The 14,936-nt window shown below is 45.0% G+C and overlaps 2 protein-coding genes across 3 annotated transcripts in view; both read left to right on the top strand.

Moving 5' to 3' along the window:
* Positions 1-8,239, top strand: part of JADE1 (jade family PHD finger 1) — a gene marked incomplete at its 3' end in the record, with an annotated part of 123,162 nt that extends 114,923 nt beyond the window's left edge. For both annotated transcript variants that reach the window (XM_079534201.1, XM_079534202.1), the window contains exons 9-11: positions 169-699; positions 6,362-6,479; positions 7,344-8,239. In XM_079534201.1, the coding sequence (XP_079390327.1) occupies positions 169-699; positions 6,362-6,479; positions 7,344-8,239 (1,545 nt within the window). The remainder of the gene's footprint in view (positions 1-168; positions 700-6,361; positions 6,480-7,343) is intronic.
* A 2,865-nt stretch (positions 8,240-11,104) lies between these two features.
* RCHY1 (ring finger and CHY zinc finger domain containing 1) lies at positions 11,105-14,722 on the top strand (the record flags this gene model as incomplete). Its single annotated transcript, XM_079534660.1, has 8 exons — positions 11,105-11,185; positions 11,262-11,381; positions 11,485-11,748; positions 12,144-12,188; positions 12,294-12,352; positions 13,238-13,264; positions 13,628-13,748; positions 14,513-14,722. The coding sequence occupies 8 exons, from the start codon at positions 11,105-11,107 to the stop codon at positions 14,633-14,635; spliced, it is 840 nt and encodes a 279-aa protein (XP_079390786.1). The 3' UTR covers positions 14,636-14,722.
* Between the last annotated feature and the right edge of the window lie 214 nt (positions 14,723-14,936).

Here is a 14,936-nt window from a genome sequence, read left to right as displayed (position 1 = left end):
GCACTAAATTGCAAGTCTAATTAAAAGAGAGCCAAAAGTACAGGCTGCTTGGAAGCAGAGGCTGTTAACAGGGTCGATTCTTTCAAAGCAGTCCTGGCTGCTTAAATAGTTTTAGGCAGTGTGGCTTCCTAAGTTTATGTTTGATGAGTTTTAATCTAATTTCTGCAGTGTTCAGTGAAGAACTGCAGAACAGCCTTTCACGTCACTTGTGCATTTGACCGTGGCTTGGAGATGAAGACCATACTGGCAGAGAACGATGAGGTGAAATTTAAGTCATACTGTCCCAAGCACAGCTCCACCAAGAGAACAGATGATGAGACCTTCAATGATCACCTGTGTCAAGAGAATGGGAATGGGATTCAGGACAGCTCTCTTCCTGCCCACATGGACCCTTTCCACAGCATGGATCAAAACCAGGAGGAAGCCCACAGAGTCAGTCTCCGCAAACAGAAGCTCCAGCAGCTGGAGGATGAGTTCTATACTTTCGTGGAGTCTCTGGAAGTGGCTAAAGCACTGCGGCTGCCTGAGGAGCTGGTGGGATTCCTTTACCAGTACTGGAAGCTGAAAAGAAAAGCCAACTTCAATAAGCCATTGATTACCCCAAAGAAGGATGAGGAGGATAATCTGGCCAAGCGAGAGCAGGATGTTTTATTCAGAAGACTACAGCTCTTCACACATCTACGGCAAGATCTGGAGCGGGTAAGCTCTGTGCTGCCTGTGGTTGCGTAACGTGCACTGGGCTTCATAGCTGAGTTTCTAAACTATGTGCCCAGTTATTGCCATTGTGTGCAGGCAGTACATGCTGTGTCCTAAATCAAAGTTGTATTGTCAGCCTGGTAAAAGACAGTTAACACTAAATTTTGGGTTATGCCAAGTACCATTTCCAAACAGAGGCTTAATTCACAGGGCTCTTAGTCTGCAGTATGCAGTATCCTTGTAACTGGATTGTGCACTTAGGCTTTTTTTTTTTTTTTTTTTTAAACTGATTAAGGCCAATGGCTGTGGAATGTACCACAACCCCCACAGGGAGCCTTTTCAGTCAGTAAGGGCGTTCTCTGCTCCTTTTCGCCCAAGGAGGAAAGTATATGAAACTTACCTTGACTTGGGGCTGGTCTGTTTTTTGTTTACACAACATTGAGAGATGCTTCTGTTCAGTGTGTTCAAGATTTATCTTCCCTTCGGTCTGTTAAATAAATTAAGTTTATCATTAGGTTCTCTGGATCTTAAATTATTATGTGAGTATGCTTTTGGTTTTTAAAGCGTGCTGTCAAAACAGGATATGTTATTCTAGCCTTGATTTTACATTTTATTACTCTGTTGTTCTCACTGATAGATACATCTGTCACTTCCCACCCATGAATGGAAGGAAGAGTGATCAGGTTGGCAAATCCCTCCAGTTAGATTAAGGTCCATACTAAAGTTGATTGTTTTTCCTCGTGTAAGAGATTCTTATAAAAACAGTTATCCTATATGTGTTGGCCCTCCTACAGTTCTGTCTACCTAAAATGCAGTTCTGTAGGAAATTCAAGTAAGCCTTGCACGGCTTAACACCTTTGGGGGAAAGAGAGCAAAAAGTATTAAAAGAGAGAGAGATCATCCATCGTGGGTCCAGCACTGGGCCTGGCTATGAAGGTGTTCTGTGTGACAAAGAAAACAAGCAGCAGCAGTTGCCCTGAGCAACCCCTATTTATAGTATCAAAGAAAAAAGGGAATGGACTTTTTTCCCCCACACCACAGCCCTATTTTGGAATTGTAGCTGAATCCAGCACCAGGGTTGGTTGGAAGACAAGACCTGAGCCACATCTTGACCGAGACAAATGGATGCCAGCCAAACCAAAGGAGGTGGCACTAGACATCTTTCTGTGACTTGATTGTTTCTCAGACATTGTTCTGGACCTTTCCAGGAGTGTTGAGACATCAGTCAAAAGAAGGGAAGAAACACCTAGCCTCCTCCTTGTGGCTTTACTGCCTCTTGAGTGAGGACTCATATTAAGAGTCACCTGGGGCTCATCCCTTATAACATTCAAGTGAAGTTGGTTGCTAAAAAAAATAAATAAATTGGTTTTTGATCCTCTTCAGGAAAATGCCTGTTAGATTTTACTAAGAATGACATCAGTGACAGTGTCATCCATCCAGAAACATTTTTAAGTGGTGTCATCTAGTTCATCTAATAATTAGTAGTTTTGTGCACGTCTGTTGTTCTGTGGCTGGATCACATAAGGCAAAGAACAAAGGACCATGGACTGTATCAGGCAGGGTCTTGGCAGAGGAATCCCTTCTAATTCAAAGCCGCAGCATAATAACAGTGATGTAATATTTATAATACTGGCTGTGGAAGATCTGGAAGTCTAATACAGCAGAACTTCAGCAAAAAAACTCACGCGTTAAAATAGACCTGCTCCTTAATCATAGAATAGCTTGAGTTGAAAGGGACTTCAAAGATAATCCAGATGTTCCAGCAGAACGTCCTTGCTGTGGGCAGAGTTGCCATCCACTAGCTGAGGCTGCCTGGTCTCGGTGTCCAACTGAGGTAATCAAGGAGAACACTACCTGTACTTCTGATACCTTCAACATCCTTCCAAAGGACATAAAGTCTCTTAATATCTTGTAATTTCCCAGTTGCAGCCTCCTGTGACCTAGCTTGAGAGAGCAGGAGCAGTTAGTAGTCCTCTGGCTCTAAGAGCCCTGGTCTGATCCTTGTAGTCAGTGGTTGGACTAACACAGTTGTCCCTTTCAAGGTTTGAACTGTTACCTGCACCCCATCCTCTTTACATCCCTTTGTATCTGTTGCTTAGGAGTGCTTTGAGAGCAAGGGAGTGGCTCCTCCTGTTCCAAGAAGAGACATGCATCCAATTTCCGTCATTCTGCATGGCTTTTTGCTGTCTGGCTGCTGAGGGCTGGAAGTCTGCTTAGCTTCTTCCCCTTGCAGGGACTTAAGGCAGGGCTATTGGTCTGCTTGTGTGACTGCACAGTACCACATATCAATCTCTCTCTCTGATTGCTGAATATTTCTCAGCATGGTGATTTTCTCTGGCAACCTGGCCCCCTGTTGATAGAGTTCATCTAGCTGGACACACCTAGGACACCCCCTTCTGCCCTCTGACCCTTGGGGAACCCCCAGATTCTGGAATCCCCACAACCAAAAGTCTGGGCAGCTTTGCTCTGTTGCTCCTTGGAAGGTCCATCTGCATGCACGTGTCATTCCAGGGCTGTTGTTGCCCTCCAGTCTGGGTTTTGCTTCAGCTCAGCTACTGCATCAGGTGGTCACCATGTTTGTTTCAATAGAGTATGGCTCTCTGCTATTCCCTGGCAGGAAGGAACTTTGTCCTTCATTGCCTGCGCTGTCTCCCTCCCTGTGCCAGTCTTCTAAAAAGCCAAGAGACAATCAAAACAGTCACCTTGTTACTATTTTCAGTCCCTGCTGCCTCCCTTGTGCTGTGCTGAATAGAAAGGTCTGCCTTCACTTTGATCACTCCGTGGGCAGTGGTAGGGTTATCAGAAAGTGATTCTGCTGAATAGCTCTTCACTTTTTACACTACTAGTAAAGCATAATTTCCTCTTGGCTCAAGCAATAAGAAACAAATAATGCTGAGCTATTTGAGAACACTTAAGCATTTTCAGCATTCCTCTAAGTTTGCTCTAAATTAATATAATTCAAGTATTGTCTGAAAAGTAGATCTGTCACCTGATGTGCAAATGTCAGTAGTCACATGCTCAGGAGTGTGTGTAGTCAGTTTGCAGTATTCCACAGGCATAAAACCTGGCTTCACCTGCCCACAAAGGGGTCTTTGGATCTTGGGATTGCTTTTGACACAAATTTCACATCATTGTGTAACACTCCTAGTGATCAGCATCATAATGATTCCTACAGCGTATCTTTTCACTGCTTCAGGTAAAGCTTCAGTTACCATATTTGTCATCTTACGAGTTCACTCCATTAATTCTTTCATCATTTGCAGAGTTACAACACGCTGTCCAACTGTAGTTACCTATCATCCCTGTCCAACTGTAGTTAGCTGTCATCCTTCAGCATTCTTCATGCGTTTCAGTAGCTTAGCCAACTTGTTTTTTTCCTTATATTTAGGGTTATCAATATTTTAAGTTCTTACTGTGACTAAGGCTCCTACAGTTGTTGATAGAGCAGTTCTTTTTTTGGCTTCATGTGCTTTTCCATTTCCTCTAACTATATTGGTGTGTCCAGATTGATGTGCTTTGCAGTGTGTCACTGCTATTTCTTTTGGTTTATTAACTGCTTGAAGTAATTTCATAATCTCTGTACTACAACGTGTAGGATTTCCTTGTGAAGATAGCAGTCCTCTTTCTTTCTAAATTGCACTATCAGCTTGTATTATTCCAAAAGCGCATTTTGAGTCAGTATAGACATGAGCCTGCTTTCCTCCTGATAGTTCCAGGGCTTGAGTTAAAGCAATTAATTAAGCTTTCTGAGCAGATGTGTTCACTGGTAGCAGTTATGCCTCTATTACCTCTTGCAGACTAACAGTGGTGTACCCAGACTTCTGTTTTCCTCTTACAGAAGAGTTGCATCCATCAGTAAACAGCTCCCAGCTGGGATTCTGTTAAGGAGTAACCTTCAGGTCTGAATAACTGGAGTATACCTGTTTACAAACTATTAAACAATCATGTGCCAGTTAACTTTCACGTGAAGATAATAATGATGCTGGATTTGGGGCACTGCACACTTTGATAGCGATATCCTCTTGTTTGAGGAAGTACTGCTTGGTATTGTGCCATCCTGCTTAGGAATAACCAATTGTGTCCTTTATGCTCCAGCACCATTGCAACAGCATGTGGTACGCTAACAGTATTTTTCAGTCCTGAGGTCAATTTTCTTGCCTCTTATATTAGCAGCACAGCAGACTGACCCTTGTATGTAGCCTCCCATTGTTCTCCAGAGCCTTTTCCAGCACAATTATTTTCCTCTGGCAAAAACAAAGTGTTCAACAGCACTTTTATATCTCTTATCTGGAGTGTGATTTTCAACTATCATTTTAAAAGATCAGTATGTTTTTTCCGGGTTTTCACAGTAGGACCCAGCAGATTCTTTTCAATTCATCAAATCTGAAGTAGAAAAAGGAGCCTCGACGTGCCATTCTGGTTCTATTGCCTGTCACAGTGGTGCTAGTACTACAGGGTTCTGTTGTGCTTGATTTCTACATGCCGTGGGACTAACTTCTCTACTCCATTTACTGCTGTTGCCTCTCTTAGTCATCAGTGACACATCTTCTTCATCCCTTTTTTTTTTTCTTTTCAATATTGCAAGCAGAACAACATCGAGGTAATTTTTTACTGTCATCCATTACCATTAAGATATTGAAGTTAGATAACAACAGTTGACATTTTTTCCTTGCTTTGTGATCATTTTTCAAAGAAAAATCTGCATATGGGATGTCACCCTGATTATCCTGCCTTCTACAAACTTAATAATTTCCAAGATTGTATTATGATTCAAATTCCTCCAATTTATACTACAGCCACTGTTGAGTACAATATTCTCTTAATTTTTTCTGTTAGAGGATCCCTACCACACTTATTCCTGTGTTTCAGGATGTATCCTCGTAGAGAGCAAGAGAGCACCCCACAGACTGTCCTGTTCCCATACTGTTACTCACAAAGAATGTTTTTACCAGTCATGCTTCCGTGCACTCCAGTCATCACTGTCCAAACATGCACAAAGCTTACAAAATAACTTTACCTATCATTACCATGCTCCATGCAATGTTTCTTTATCGTGCACTGCACCTTAGAGTCGCTTATCACTCCAGACAGGGAGATTACTCAGAGTCCTTTGAACAATAGATTGGTGCATGCTTGGAGTTCAGAGAACATTTTTTCCCCTCCAGCAGCCAGCAAGTCTATCCAGGCAAAGCTTCACAGCTGTCCCATCGGGGTCTCCAGGAAACTGCTGTCTGAAAAGTAGATTCAGTGCCTTGTGTTCAGTATTTCAATGAAAGCAACATGTCTCAGGAGAGACATTGCTTTTTGGTCTATGGATGTGATCTTTGCTATTATAACGAAGGTGGTTCAGCTAAGGATACATGGACCTTGAGTTTTCTTGCCAAGTTGGCAACATCCTCAAAGCATCCTGATTTATGTCTTCCTCAAGGCCTACTGGCTCTGGAATGTCTCTGCTTAAAGGATGCCAAGATGCCAACTGTTTATTCTTCTGATACCCACTACAATGTTAGCTCAGTTTTTAGAGTAAGCTTTCATTGCAAGTGTTTTCATAGAAGTTACTTCTGCAGTGTGAGCCTCCCAAATCTGATAAACCACCAGGTAAATGGTGTTTTAGACTGTTTCTAAGAAGTATTGTGGAGACTCATCCACTTTTGATGCCTTCTAGGTGCGTAATCTCACTTATATGGTGACTCGACGGGAAAAAATCAAGAGATCAGTTTGCAAAGTTCAAGAACAGATATTTAACATCTACGCAAAACAGTTGGAACAAGAAAGAGTTTCAGGTATGCTTCAGCATTGTCTTTTTCGCATGACAACACAGGCATAGGCACTGAAGTACTTGGTTAGAGTCTAATGACTGATTTTGAAGGACAAGCAAGGCCTCACTTATTCTCATTAGAATCATATGTAGTCTACCATGCATCAGCAGATTGAAAAAAGAAGATAAAAATGTGCATAGCTCTAATGGAGGGCACATTGCTATAGAAACTGGCAAGCCTGTGTTATCCTTGGGGTACTGAATGGCTTGCTGCTTCAGGTCCTGTCAGTTGTGATTCTTCAATGAGTCCTTTTGACTGAGAGACCATGACTTACACTCAAGTGCCATATGGTATCTCCTGGGTTTATGTCTTCTTAGTGCCCCTGCATTCGTATTTAGTGTGTGTTTCTTTGCATCATAGGGTAGTTTGAAACATACTTTTTTTGCCTAATCTCACTGAAAGTAGTCTTTCCTCCTAAAGGAGAAACTTCAGTTACTGTATTAACTTGGATTATCCTCAAAGTATTCAGTAACAAATTAATTTTAGATAAAATCAATCACATGGACTTGCTGATGGCTTATTTTACCCCAGCTGAGGAGTTTCTATGTCTTAATGCATGTAACAGCACTAGGAATTGTATTTGCTACAGGTAGAATTGGTGTAGGATGGCTATGGGGAAGACAGCAACATGAACAGTGTGTTGTGAAACCAGGACGTAGCCACATAGTCATGATGTGAAGGTGCTGGATAACCAACCAAATGCCCATTTACAATTTACACTGAAGAAACTTGACTGGCAGAAGTAGTGCTAAAATATGTACTACTTAAAAGCGGTATTTGCCTCGACATGGATTGCTTGACTTCAATCTAATTTGTTTTTACCTTTAGGTGTGCCTTCATTCTCCGCAATGGAAAATGCAGTGTTGTTCAATAGTCCATCTTTGAGTCCCAATGCCCCTAAGATAGAGGATTTGAAATGGCATTCAGCATTCTTCAGGAAACAAATGGGCACATCTCTGACACACTCTTTGAAAAAATCACATAAAAGAGATAGAGTAAGTAATAGCTCTGGGAACAGTAGCAAATCCACGCTGAGGCAGCCCATCCAAAGGGGAGATGGTGCAGCTCCAGGAAGCTTTTTAAATTTTGACAAGAGCTTTGCAGAAACACGGATTGTATCAGCACAGCAGAAAAATGGCATAGTTATGCCAAACCACAGAAAAAGAAGAGACAATCTTCCAGAATGTGAAGTAATCAAGACAGAACTAAAGGAAAAAACTAAACAAAACCACAAACCACTGAGACCCACAGAACTCTCTCAGAGGCAATCAGAAAACAAAAGGGCTGTGAACCACTCCAGTGGTAGGTCTGCACCTGGCACACGGAGGGACATAGTGCCTAAATGCAATGGGGGTCTTGTCAAAATAAGCTCCAATCAGACAGTAGTTAAAGTGCCTACGACACCCACGAGCCCAGTGAAAAACTGGGGCGGATTCCGAATTCCAAAGAAGGGGGAGAGGCAACAGCAAGGTGAGAGTCCAGAGGAGACCTGCCGCCAGAACTCCAGTTACCCCTACCTGGGCGTGGGCAGAGTTTCACCGAAGGATAGGGCAAAAAGCAAGCCGAAGCCTGACAGTGAGAATGATGGGTACGTCCCTGATGCTGAAATGAGCGACTCCGAAAGCGAAGTAGCTGAAAAAAAGTGCAGACAGCAGAGGCTCAGCCCAAACAGCACTATCAGCAGAAGGACGGACATTATTAGGAGAAGCATCCTGGCATCCTGACCGGCAGTGGGGCACCGTGGTCAGTGGTCACTGCCTACAAACCAACTTCACTTTATTTATTGGTGTGAGAGGGGAGAGTTCTTAGACATGGCTACAGACCGACAAACAGATAACCCATTATTCCTGAGCTGTGTAAACATGTTTACATACACTTAAAGCTGGATTTTTTTGTTCCCCCAACCCATTCTGTGACCAGTTTGAATCTCCTTTATTTGAAACTTCCCTGAGTAAGCAGAGAATTGGCATCACTACTAAAACAGGATTTGTGATAAACACTAAAGTAAGTCACAAAATCGTCTAGGGGGACAGGGTGGGTGGTGGAGAATTAGGCAGCATCATCCCTTTTCTCTAAACTGCACTGTTAAAATTCTCTTTCCTTCCCCTGTTTTCTGAAAAAGCACAAGCTCTTAATTTAACTAAGTGTGTATTGAATCAAAGATGGTTATTTATTTAACCATATTGCACTGCTATTCCCTGCTACAAAAGGTCAGTTGCCTTGGATGGTGGTAGGTCTTTGTCCTCCCTTTGCAGAATGTTTGTTGTTGCATTCGGTTTGAGCACAAGTGGCAGCTTAAAACGCTCTGTAAGCTACAGAGTTGATGTGTAAGTACAAGACCGAGATGTTAAACTGGAAAAAAAAGAAAGGAACAGGTCAGGGTTGCAGCTGCCTTACACTGCAACAGCTTAAAAGTTCTCAGACTGAGAGTGTGTGGCTTAGTTCTGAGAGAGGGGCCGGGCTCACAGGTTACTGTGAATAACCTGTAGAATAACCCGTCAGCATTTCGTTACCTGCCTCCTGAACACCTTGACAATTCAAGCAACAAAATGCTAAGTCACCAGTCAGTGGGATTTCCCAAAACCCAGCACATATGCACTAATGGTAACGTACTGGGAAAGCCCAGCTTATGACACTAAAGGGTTACCTTAAAATGGACATAAATATATATTTTTAAATGAAATGGAGAGGCAATAAATTGTGATTAGCCCTTTACAGTCAAATGAAGAAAAGTTATTCTATTCTGGACTAGATTTGATGGAAGAGGGAACTCATATGCATACTTTTTTAATAATTGCAAATGGCAATAACAAGAAAGGTATGAGCAATAATATTAACAGTTCATTATGATACTTTTTTTGTAGAGTGCACATGTAACAGTGGATTCTTAGGAGCCTGTAAATTTTGGAATTCTGCGTAGATTTAACTTAGGTATGCACTGGTGAAACGAAGGTTTCAGCTGCAATGAGTTAGAGAAACACAGGCATAAAGAACAAGAGCCCAGCCTGCTGTTAACCACACTCACTTGCATTTTATTGTTAGACCCTTGCCTCTCGAGCAGGGAAGATTTTAAAGTACAGTAGAACTCTGCCGTAACTGAGTCTTCCAGAGGATTCAATCAGAAAAAGGCTTATTAACACCCCGTCTTGCTATGCAAGTTGTAACTACTTAAATATTGCAACAGAATGTATCCCTGTCATTTATGTTTCAAAACTCTGAAGTCTCAACCTTTTGATATCTTCTGGGGTGATGCTGAGGAAAGGAAGTTTGATTTAACACGGTGTTTTTTTAAAAGACCATTGCTGGACCCAGGAATTTGGATTGACCTCATGACTTGCACAGATTGAAGCCTAACAGGGCACTGGTGAATGTGACATTATGTAGTTGCTTTTGGGATCTGTTTAAATAGAAGTACTGGTGTGATCAAAAAGCAGCAGACAGACAGAAGGTAACTGCAGGTAGCTCTACCTGACGTACAGCTACATGTTTAAGGCAGGCATTGTTTCGGTAAGAAGCTCACAACCACGTGGGGAATTCTTCAAGCCATAGATGGAATAATCTAAATTCTGATTCTAGCGTGTAACCTCGCTCCGGTGAGAAAGAGGTACCTTGTGAATTTGCACTATTCCGATTGCTAATGTTGTGCAGAATGAATGCCTTACCTGTTTTGCTCCCCGATGTTTAGGTTTATAAGCTTTCTAATGTTTTGAGTTACGCTGAACCAAAACCAAAAAGCGCTTCCCCCATCCCCATTCCAAGGGCAGTCGGATGGCTGCAGGATGGCCAGCTCGGTAGGATAGCTGTGTCCCCAGCGCTCAGCAGGAGGTGGCAGACGGTACAGCAGTGACCATACAGCACCCCGTACTTTGTTGGGATGGAACCGTTTGCTGAATGTGTGTTCCTAGGCATTACCTTTACTTGTGCAGACTGACCGAGAGACCTTTGATGCGGATTGACAAAGTGCGTCAGCCCCTGGGCTGGTTGGACTTGTGTCAGTTGCCTGGGACGGCAGTCGTTAGGTTACGAACTCACGCAGATCTCAGTGAAGGGTTGTTACCATACGTGTTGTGCATCAGTCTGAATTGCGGACGTTGGAACAAATGGTCGTTAATTTGTAAAACCGTGTACAGAAGATTTTTCACTACGTGCCTGGCTTTGGTGTCCATTCGGCTGAAATTAATCGAGAAGGTGCATGAAGAGGAGCAGGTAGAAACAAAAAGTATATGTAGAGATGACTATTTTATATTACATGGCCCAATCCTGTATTTATTTCTCCCCTTTTTTGAAGTATTTATAAAGACCTAGTCGAAGACAGCTGTATTTTTTGTTAAGATATTCGGTAGAATTGTGCCTTTTTGTCCGTACGTGAATAAAAGCTGTACATTTTTGCAGTACGCTCACAGCGGTGTTTTAGAACGCGCAGTAATCGCTGAGGTGCCATTCGGCACGAGCCGGTCCCGGCGGCTCCTTCAGCCTCTGCCCGCCAGCGCTGCGGGCGCGGCGCTCTGCGCGCCTTCCGTTGGAGGCGGGGCCGCGCTCAGCGGAAGGGGTGGGGGGGGGAGCGGCGGGGCGCGCCGGACGCCGTGGCCATGGCGGCTGTCGCGGAGGAGCGGCGGGAGCCGGAGCGGGACGGGGGTTGCGAGCACTACCGGCGGGGCTGTCTGCTGCGGGTGAGGTGGCGGCGGCGGCGGGAGAGGGGAGGGCCGCGGGGCTGTGCGGGCGTTGAGCCGCTCGGTGCCGTTGCAGGCGCCGTGCTGCGGGAAGCTGTACCCCTGCCGGCTGTGCCACGACGGCGCCGAGGAGCACCGCCTGGACCGCTTCCGCGTGGCCGAGGTGCAGTGCGCGCGCTGCCGCCTCCTGCAGAAGGTGCGCGGGGGCGGGGGGGCGCTGCCGCGAGGGGGCGCCGCCGCCATTTTGGGCGGGGGTGGGCGGCGCTCCGCTAACGGCGGCGTAACCCCTCCGCCGGCAGCCCCAGCAGCGCTGCGAGGGCTGCGGCAGCCTTTTCGGGGAGTACTACTGCGACGTGTGCCACCTCTTCGACCGCGACAAGAAGCAGTACCACTGCGGCGAGTGCGGCATCTGCAGGTGCGGCCCGGCGCCGGGGGTTGGTCGCGGCGGGGGAGTGGCGGCTGCTGAGCCGTTATCGTTCTCTAGGATCGGCCCCGAGGAGGACTTCTTCCACTGCTCCAAATGCAACTTGTGCCTGAGCCTGAGTCTGCGGGGAAAGCACAAGGTGAGGGCGCGCCGGTTCGGGCCTTGAGAAAGAGAACGGCTGTGCGTTCTTCGGAACGGCTGCCGAGGAGCCGGAGCTGCGCGGGCGGCGGGAACGGCAGCGGCCGGCCTGCCCTCAGCGCCGCGGGCGGCCCGCGGCTGGGGCTCAGCTGGCGCCTCGGCACCTGCCGGCCCTGAGCGCTGCTGCACAGGGCGGGTGTGGCAGTGTGTGGTGCTGTTCTGCTGCCTCGTTGTTATTGTTCAAGTAGCCGTCTGCTGAGCCTCAGAGAGTCAAATCTGTGTGAAAGCAGTCATGTTTCACGCGTCTTCTCTTATCATCCTAAAGGAATTCTTGCGTTCAAAAAAAAAAAGCTGGTATCCGTACAGCAGTGTAACTTTGTCTTTGTCTTTGCTAAGTGCATCGAAAATGTCTCCAGGCAGGATTGTCCCATATGCTTGGAGGTGAGCTACTTTGCTTTTGGCTCTGGGAACTGTGTTGGGCTGTGCTGTGAGCTGTGTTGAAACTTACTGTTTTCTTTCTTTTGTCTGATACTTGTCTCAAAACAGGACATTCACACGTCCCGTGTGGAAGCTCGCGTTCTGCCGTGCGGTCACCTTCTTCACAAGTAAAGCTTTGCAGATATTTGGGAATTGGGAATACCTGCTGCCCTGTGTACACATGCTGGGTGTGCCTGGTTCCTGAGGGATCATGCAATAGATGATGGGCTCTGCTTCTTCAGGAAGTATTGCAAGAAGGGTGTTTTCCTTCTTCACAAGCAAATTGTGTTGGCGGAGGAAGATTTGCTCTGAATTTTTTCCTATGTTCAGTTTCCTTCTGTTGCAGCTCAGTGGCAGGAATCCCATAGCGATTCCCCGCTTTGGTGCAGAAAGCAGTTGCATAGTGTTTTTATGAGGCTGGTGCTAGTTTATGCATTAAGTTTTAAATTGTTTCCCTAGGCACTCTCAGTGCTGTAGATTACTGTGTTACTCTGCAAAATCTGCCTGCTCCATTGAGCTCCAGTGATGCGTAGCCCAGTGTGCCTTGGGAAGAATGGATAGAGCAGGACTACCTGCTTTCCTTTCTCCTGATCCACCTGTAACCTCAAGATGTCATTTTCTCTTCTTACTGTTTGTGTTACTCTGTTTGTCTCTCTTGTTTTTTTCCTGTGTGCTGAGTTAATGCCCTTCAGACTGAGTTTTCCCTTTGCTGCTGCCCATTCTAAAGTTACTTTGTGATGCATCTTTTTTCACCAAACTCACACTGCCATATTCTTGTCATATTGTTTACTTTCTCATGTTGCTTAGAATGAAATCAGGTACGCTTTGTCGCTGTGTGTTTGTCTGCATACCAGATTATTTTGAGAGGAAGCTTTCTTTTCGCTTGAACTCAGGATATTTTTTTAACTTATGATCTGGGGATAGCTATGAACCTTTCCCCTTTGTTCAATCCAGATGTGTTGCCGATCAGTAACAGTTCTTGTTCTTCTGAACTTATTGTGTTTTCTTTCCAGAACATGTTATGAAGAGATGTTGAAAGAGTAAGTAATTCTGAACCTCTCTTGTGTGGTTGTAATCTGAGTAGATTACTTGAGGCAGTGATCACAATGTCATTCCAGTACCCAGTAACTTTAGGACAGCTCCTAAAGGGAGAGAAGGCTTTTAATTCCCAGCTCTGATTGAAGGAATGTTTCTGCTTGCTGTGTTTTTCTCTGATTTGTATGATGAGATATGGTTTAGTGCTTGTGGTACTAATAGGAATGGGAGGGTGGTTGGACTAGATGATCTTGCAGGTCGTTTCCAACCCTGTGATTCTGTGATTCTGAGAAACTTGTCCTTTTGAGTAGACTTGTTCTGTGGTCCTACTCCATTTTCTGAATACGGCTTTTTCCCCTTTTTGCCAGAGGCTACAGGTGTCCTTTGTGCATGCACTCTGCTTTAGATATGAGAAGGTACTGGCGTCAGCTGGATGATGAAGTAGCACAAACTCCTATGCCCACCGAGTATCAGAACATGATGGTGGAGGTAAGAGATGAGGCGTGCGCTGGTGCCTCTGCTCTTGGCAGCTCTGCAGCACACCCTTGCTGGCAGTAGAGAGCGCTAGGAACTCATCCTGCATTAGGAGCCAATCTGACTGCTAGGGATTGTTGAAGAAATGTCATGTATCGACCTGAGATGGCATCAATTGGATTTTAAAACATCAGCACCCCCTGCCCCACTAGAGGAAAAAACAAAACAAAACAAAACAAAAAACACGAAACAAAACAGCTAACAACAAAATAAAAGCAGAAAGTACCATAATATCACACAGTGGAGAAATGGTTTGGTGTTTGGAAGTATCATGCCTCCTTCTATGTTTGGTGCTGCCATAGCGAAAAACAGAAATATTTGGGAGCCTCACAGTCCAGAGTAACTGTGCTATTTTGTTCTGCAAATTATTCAGCTATTGATTTGTGCAAAGCTTGCAAATGGTGATAATTTCTGGTTCCATTTCTTTGTGTGAACTGGGTGCTGTTAGTTACTAAGACTGAATGAAACTGTTCTGGTTGATTTAGTTGTATCTGTTCCAATTTAGACAGCACATCTCACTGGTTCCTGGAGTCAGGATACAGGGAAAGACCACATTGCTGCCTGTTCTTAGAAGGGTGTTTCCTTGACTGTCCCACACAGCAGCCTAGCTGATGATGGCGGTTCACTGGTTACTAAAAGCACAGCTGTACAATGTTCTTGTTGAGTGTCCTGTTGATGCAACAGCCTCTTTCTCTCTCTCTCCTTTTCTGTGTACGTAGATTCTTTGTAATGATTGCAATTCCCGGTCTACAGTGCAGTTCCATCTCCTAGGCATGAAGTGTACAAACTGTGAATCGTACAATACTGCCCAAGATGGAAAATCCAAGCAGCCTGTGGAGTAGCAGTGCCTAAGCAACGTGCTGCATACGGCTGGACAAGGAAGACCGTACTGTGGAAGAGGCTATCTGTTAAAATAAATTGTCAGTAAACATTCAGAGGTGTCACAGCAACAGTGAAGATGTTCTAGTGGTGGTGCAAAGTAGTTCTGCAAGCACTGTCGTCCCCCCCCTTGTGCCTGGGGCACCGTGTTGTTGGGAAGCTCCCTGCCAAGCGGAGCAGTGCCTGCTGAGGGCTGGTCCCTGGAGAGCAGAGCCCTGTAATGTCAGAGGAGGCAGCCTGGGAAAATAACCAGTGAGATGCAAA

The sequence above is a fragment of the Tetrao urogallus genome (genome assembly GCF_951394365.1).
Source record: "Tetrao urogallus genome assembly, chromosome: 4".
In the NCBI taxonomy this organism is placed as follows: domain Eukaryota; kingdom Metazoa; phylum Chordata; class Aves; order Galliformes; family Phasianidae; genus Tetrao; species Tetrao urogallus.
This window is presented reverse-complemented; position numbering and strand designations above follow the sequence as displayed.